The sequence below is a fragment of the Babylonia areolata genome, chromosome 22 (genome assembly GCF_041734735.1).
Source record: "Babylonia areolata isolate BAREFJ2019XMU chromosome 22, ASM4173473v1, whole genome shotgun sequence".
In the NCBI taxonomy this organism is placed as follows: domain Eukaryota; kingdom Metazoa; phylum Mollusca; class Gastropoda; order Neogastropoda; family Buccinidae; genus Babylonia; species Babylonia areolata.
Window position 1 is genome coordinate 29,142,388 of NC_134897.1, and position 7,268 is coordinate 29,149,655.

The following is a 7,268-nucleotide window of genomic DNA, read 5'->3' on the forward strand; positions in this document are numbered from 1 at the left end:
AAATTGAATGTATACTCAATGCTGTGTGCACATTCTCAGCTGATAACTTTCAAAGATAATCCATTTTGATAAAAACTGAAAAAAATACTCTCTCTCTCTCTCTCTGTGAGTCTGACTCTCATGGGATTTGGGATTACAGTTACAGTTTTCATATCAATACCATTGTCTCCCCCCCCCCCCCCCACTCCCCAACGCTCCCCCCCACCCCCCACCCCCACCCCAAAATCTCATCCAATAAGAGGTCACAAGAAAATGTATCGTGGATACCCATAACTGTTGGTTCCAAAAATATGTACACCAAGAGGAAATTACAGAGCTAAATATAATTCAAACATTGACTGTAAGTTAAACAACTTGGGTCATTGTTCAAAAGACAACTGAGACATCTGGCTGCACAGTACTTGGGAGACATTGACACCTTGTTTCAAACTTATGTCACTGTGAAAATCGGCTTGATTAAAGTATCTTATTTCAAATATGACTTTCAAAGGGTTAAATTTTATCAAATTAAAAAAAGGTGCTTGGCAATTATAGTCTTTGAATTAATGATATTAATATTAAACAAGTGATGTATCTATTCTAGATGAAACTTTTAAAGTTTAAAAACAATCATGTAAATTACCACTTCAATGCTTTATAAACTGATATTCATGACTTACAAATATATTTCTCTGGTTTAAATATAATCATACAAACAAGAGACACAGCGATCATGTTTAACAAAATATTGTCTGATCCAACAGAAAAGTATAAACAGCAGAATGAATAATAGAAAGGAGGACAGCGCATCAAAACTGAGCGCTGTTCAAACCTGACCAAACCAGTTACCACATGCAGAACTTTACGAAGTTAAAAATAAACATGAACAACGTGTATCAGAAGAAAAACAAAACAAAAATCATAGAGGACACTTTAAAAAAAAAAAAAAAATCAGACCCAGCTGGTTTTCACTGATATTTTGTGCATAAAGTTTCTTCTCATCTCTTTGTACCACTCTCTAGATCTCCTGTGAAACAACACACAAAACAAAAACAAAACATACTGAATCAACAATGCTGAAGAAAAGCAAGTCCAGAAAAATTTTTTATGTGCTATTATTATAAAGCTACTATTTCTATAAAAACTCAACGTCATTTTGGAAGACAGTTTTACAGATATCATAATATTCATCCAGAGCAGCATTACCTTTAGTCGTTAACATATTTCAATCAAAACAATTTGGAAACTAGTGATCATGTCAGCACCATATCAAATATATCATTTGTTGTTGTTTTCAAAGAAACAAAACAAACAGAAACAAAACAATCACTGACTTAGCTCATTGCAAATCATTGACATGTATGTTAAAGAAATAAAAAGATAATAAGTTTTAAAAGTTTTAGTGAAGAGGACAGCTCTGTATTGTATCATCACTAAATGTAGCGTTCCTGATGAGAGAAGTGTCATTCTTTTTGATCCACCTTCATTCAGTTCAAGTGTAATCATTATACTACATGTGCATTAGGAAACAACTGATGTTAGCATCAAATTGGATTCTCCCACCTCTGCGTCAGCATAAACAGAACCAGAAAATAACACAGACCATAGTTACTATAAAATATAATCTACAATTATTGCATGCAGCTACTGTTATCTGGAGAAACTTTGAACATACTTCCATGCAATTAAACCGAAAACAAAACTGCTAACATGAGAATCAATAATTAATACAAAGAGGTATGGGCTGTTGTCTCTCTATAAATACACATTTCGCAGGGGTATGATAAATAAGGCTAGGAGGAAAGAGTGGAATCTATGCCCACCAGCAAAATGTAAGTCATATTTCCATTAAACAAAAAACAAAAACAAAAAAAACAAAAAAAAGATGTCAGATAATAATCAGCTAGCAGCGTTGACCTGGGGTCAAAGAGGGAGTGACAGACACAGATGGATGATGAAATTTGTACTTTCATTCCATTCTGAACCAACATCAAACAAGACTTATTTTATCCCAAGTCACTGTCCTGTTCTCCCCCTCTTCTCTCGACTTTTGACATACCATCAAATATTGCAGAGACAGACACAGAGACAGATAATGAAGTCAGCTTAAGAATATAATATATACATCTCAAATGAATAATTTATCAGAGAATGAGAAATGATGTTACATTTAATTCTATTCAACAGTTCTAAAAGAATGTAAAAGATATTCTTTAAAATCATTACATGTAGGGATACATTTAATATATATATATATATATATATATATATATATATATATATATAACACAAACATTGTAAATTTAATGCATTATTCTTTTAGAATGAACCACAGGTATATTTTGCACAGCTTTTATGATACAATGGAGTCTGCTTCATACATGTTGCAGGGAACAAGAGATATGTGCTTGTGTTAACCAATATCATTTTTTGGTGTTAAAAAAAAAAAGAAAAAAAGAGCATTGTTCAGGAATGCAAAATTTGCTCTCAAATGTAAACCAGGTAAATGTGCAGAGTGGGCTTCACAGAAATTACCCAGGTAGGATGGAGAGCTGGTAGAATCTGAACAGCTCAACATTGAAGGAGCTTTCAGCATATCATGAAGCTTATTTTCAACATAATTTGGGCAATGTTCTAATCCCACTTGAAACTTTGCACTTAAACAAACTGAACAATGCATTTCACCAAGTGGAAATGTAGGGGTGGGGGTGGGGGAGTGGGGGTGAACCAAAGAACACACAGTGTTCATGAACTTTGATCAAGAATAGAGAGGAAACAGTGGGTCTAAATGTAGTCAAGTCTAAGAGTAAGAGTAAGAATTAAGCCTGGACCTTCATGCTACCTGTGTTCACTGGACTATCCTCTGTAAATCCTGAGGACTAAGTTTCTTAAATCAAATAGTTCAATGAAAGCAAAAACGTATTGTGATATTATCTTTTGACTGAGGTTTTAAACAAACCATCAACCTGCATTAAGGTCTCACTGTTAATGAATGTGTGAAAAAAATCAAACCCCGTGAAATTCATTTCCATGACAATCATTGAAAACAAACAAGTTATAAATGTAACCATCACACAATGAAAAAAGGCACAACAAGGTAACACTTGCAGTGTGATAATATAGTTTCAAGGTCTTTTCTGTATCACATAAACATACTGTGATGCAAAAACAATGATACTGGAACTGTCAGGAAACTGATGATAAATCACATACACAAACACAAACACTGACACACACACACACACACTGACTCAGGACCCACCACTGGTGTCCCGTATGAAGTTGACATAAACATAATAAACAATAAATACCAAAACAGTAAAAGCAACAGCAGCAAGTACTAGCATCCACCATCTGATGCCACAGTCTGCCCCATTCAATTTTTGCCTGCTCTGAAGTGGATAAAAACTCTTGTTGGTCAGCACTGAAATCACTTCATCCAGTGACTCCCTCTCAGTAACTGTTGACTGTCTAAACTTGGAGAGATCTTTGTCCATTTTCTTCAAAAACCTGTTGGCCTTACGTCCTTGTTTTGAGAAATTACCACCAATACTGACAGTTCGTAAAAGGCTGCGGTGTGTTTCTGGGTCACTAATATCAACATCTGAACAAATTGCATCAGAAGGAACATCCGAGTCAGATGGTAATGTGGCTCCATTGCGCTGTGAATAGGAATTTTGCTTTAATGCTTCAGCTTCTTCTTGCCGGACTATCTCTGACAGATATCCATGGCGGCGCATTGGGATCTTCAGTTTGCGGAGAGCAAAGAAGTCTTGATCTTTGATAAGGTTGTTGACTCTCTTCAGTTCTGATACCTGGAACACAAGAGACAAGGTAATCACTTCATCACCATAGTTCATAAAAATTAAAATGGGTGAAATAAACTCAGAGGCCCTTGGTCTAAATCTGCAATATGTTGTGCATGTGCAAGACTATCATATATATATATATATATATATATATATATTATATATATTATATGTATGCACACATTCATAGTCTCTCTCCCTGTATCTAGGTTATGTACAAAACAAATACAGAAGAGCAAAATCTAGTCATCAATATCATTTTATAACTAATATAACAATTATTTCATATTTCATAATTCATATATATCCTCTTACAAATACACACACACACACACTTGATGACTCACACACACACTTATCACACTCACATCATCACACACACCATTACACACACACACACACACACACACACAAACAATATCACACACACACACAGAGTAATACTGTAAACATAAGTAACACAATACCCACCCACCCCATTCCTCTCATCAGCCTGCCAACACACTTACAAACACACACTAACATGTATTTATTTATAAATACAAACACATTTTTAAAGTAAAGAAAAAATGCAGTGTCATAAACTGATAAATTTCAGTGGGGAAAAAAAAGCGAAAAATATGTAAATGCGGAAGTTTGTATCCAAATGGATGAAGGAGAGCAAATTCAAATTAATCAAAATGGAAAATTTCATTTTATTTTTCGATTCTTGTGATTCTCTGATGCCTTGACACATCATTTTGTTATTTTGTGTTGAGCTAAAATTCAATTATATCTCATATATGCATCAATGCAACAGCAGTTTTAGTCATGTTAGATAAGCTCTCACTAGAATTTATGACAAATGCCATGACCACTCCCAACTGCCTTTTGGCAGCTGGGTGTCACAGGTCCAGTCGGCCCCAGGGGATCAAATGGCTTTTGCTAGCTTTGGTTGTACATGTAGTCAGACACCAGCTCCTTGCTGGAGGGCCTACAGAGTGGCTGTGCACACTAAGAAAAATATCAGGTCTTGTCTGTGATTTATAAAACTGATAGATCTATGTATTTTACATTCAATAATTTTCCTCCAAATCAAGCCACCCCTGCTCCTAGGTTTCAGTTAAATTACAATGTTATGACTTTGGAATAGGCACTGCAGTTACTGATCTAATTAGTTCATGTCTTCAATTATCTGTCTTCTGTTCCGCTGATACAGGAAACGATGTATTTCTAACCCTTAGTATCTGCTGGTGTTTGAACTGGGGATCTTCACTTTAGAATGAAAACCCAAAGCTCTTAAGAACCACTCAGCTAATAAAAAGAGCACTGTGTGTTTCCAAAGTGGACACTTGGCTTCTTGGAAATATCCCATGCAAAATTCATTGAGTGACTACACCTTGTTGGTGACAAATCATCAAGTGATCAATGGTTTATTAAACGGCATCTTGTTGGTGACAAATTGTCAAGTGATTAACAGTTTGTTGCACCGATGACCAAGACCAGTATGCATTGATTCAGAAAGCACCACTGAGTGTTATGACTGGCTCAAGTTCACAAGTGCTTTAGAACAAATACTGAAGTAGTATTACTGCCTGTTATTTGTGTTATTGTTAATCTATACTTTAAAAGTGCTTCATACAGAAATTTGTGCAATGGCTTCTTGAACTTGAATTCTTGACTTGAGGCAGCATGAAAAGATTTAAATTGACACACAAACAATTTTTGGCTAAAAATAAATGCACAGCCACACACAAATACAATCCTCTCCTCCCCTTTTTGTGTCATAGGATAATATCACAGACATTGCAAAGGGAATAATTTGACTAACTTGTGAGATCAGAAAGCAAGGTCCCCAAATGAATGATTCAATCACGGATAGATGCCACACATCACTCTTTTTCCTTCAGAGTTATTGAATTGGTGGGCAACTGTGACAATTTCAGTCAATGGGGAGGAATTTTGTTGCCCCATCACACATACTGGTGACTGTAGACATTTTGTTAAGAGTAATGATCTTTACATTTGAGAATGTTATTGTTTAGGAGAGGTGGGGGAGAGCGAAGAATGGTGAGTGGATTTAATTAATTTAGTCACGCTGCTGGTCAGGCATCTGCTTGGCAGATGTGGTGTAGCGTATATGGATTTGTCTGAACGCAGTGACGCCTCCTTGAGCTACTGAAACTGAAACTGAGTGGATTTAAAAGAAAAAAACTATTACAAAAAATTACTAAATGGAACTCGTAAAAGAAAAGTTGTTAATCTAACATGAGAAACAACTGATAATGGATGCAAAAAGTCAACCACTCATTCAAAACCATTAACAAGCCCAGTCATTTGTGATGACACACTTTCATACAACATGCACATCTTTTTTGCTCCCCTTTTTGCTGCTCTGTCTGCATTGTCACTATAAAGAATTCCAGTATGACAGAATGAGTCATAGTAAAAATAAACAATAAACTTAGAAAGATGAGTTTGTTCTTACCGGGCAAGAGTACTTGAGTGACAAGTTTTGCAACGTTTCTCCTTCGGCGATTTCCTTTTCATAAAACAAATCCTCTTCCTCTTCAGCTTGCTGAATCGAAGACGACCCTCCTCCTTCGTTTTGACCCCGTCTCGCTCGAATTGAAGGCATCTCAAACTCAACATTTTCGTCGATATCATCATCAACAACATTGTCGTCACCAAAAATGTATACTCGCGCTGCTTTCACATTCTGAACTTGACCCTGACGATCTGTCAAGACGTGAGAGAAAACCTCTTTCCCTCTGGAGGAGGGGCGACTGTGGCCGCTCATGTCGGAACTTCACAATTCGTTCCTTCGTTTACACAAAACATTGATGCATTGAAGTGTTGTCCTTGATCCCAACAACGTGATTCTTGGGGACCTGTGTCCATAGAGTAGAGACTTATTTGTTTAGAACCACTGATCAAACAAGTGCACAGAATCTCCACGTCAAAGGACTAAGAGCAGACCACGATGAAGCAGAAGTGTGGGCTCGCATCTAGATCAGTCAAAGTTACATCCCTTGCATCGAATTCGAAACTATACCAGTTGAAGAATTAAGAAATAAGTATTTTCTAGTTTCAACCGACTTTCTCCACTGATCTTAGTCACAATAAACTGAATAAGTTATGTATTTTATCACTACATTTCGAAAATGCAACTTAATAAAGCCAGCAAACGCCATGGTCCCCACTGTCGAAAACCTCTAAAGCGCTTCGTCTTTTCGGTTTCAGTTTCAGTTGCTCAAGGAGGCGTCACTGCGCTCGGACAAACCATATACGCTACACCACATCTGCCAAGCAGATGCCTGACCAGCAGCGTAACCCAACGCGCTTAGTCAGGCCTTGAGAAAAAAAAAGAAAAAAAAAAGGGGGGGGGGGGGGAATAAATAATAGATAAGCTTACATAAATAAATAAATAAATAAATAAATAATAATTATAATATAGAAAAAGGTAGTAGTAATAATAATAGTAATACTAATAAAATGATA

At 36.2% G+C, this 7,268-nt stretch overlaps 1 protein-coding gene across 1 annotated transcript; it reads right to left on the reverse strand.

Annotated features, from left to right (window-relative positions):
• Positions 1-240: 240 nt before the first annotated feature.
• Positions 241-6,742, reverse strand: LOC143297282 (lysM and putative peptidoglycan-binding domain-containing protein 3-like). Its single transcript, XM_076609549.1, has 2 exons — positions 6,256-6,742; positions 241-3,794 (listed from the first exon to the last, which is right to left on the reverse strand). Exons 1-2 carry the CDS (start codon positions 6,565-6,567, stop codon positions 3,231-3,233), a joined length of 876 nt encoding a protein of 291 aa, XP_076465664.1. The 5' UTR covers positions 6,568-6,742; the 3' UTR covers positions 241-3,230.
• Positions 6,743-7,268: the final 526 nt, after the last annotated feature.

Coding starts and splice junctions, on each gene's coding strand:
- LOC143297282 (XM_076609549.1), bottom strand. CDS start 6,567: ATGAGCGGCCACAGTCGCCCCTCCTCCAGAGGGAAAGAGGTTTTCTCT. Junction 3,795..6,255: donor CACTCAAGTACTCTTGCCCG/GTAAGAACAAAC, acceptor CTTGTGTTCCAG/GTATCAGAACTGAAGAGAGT.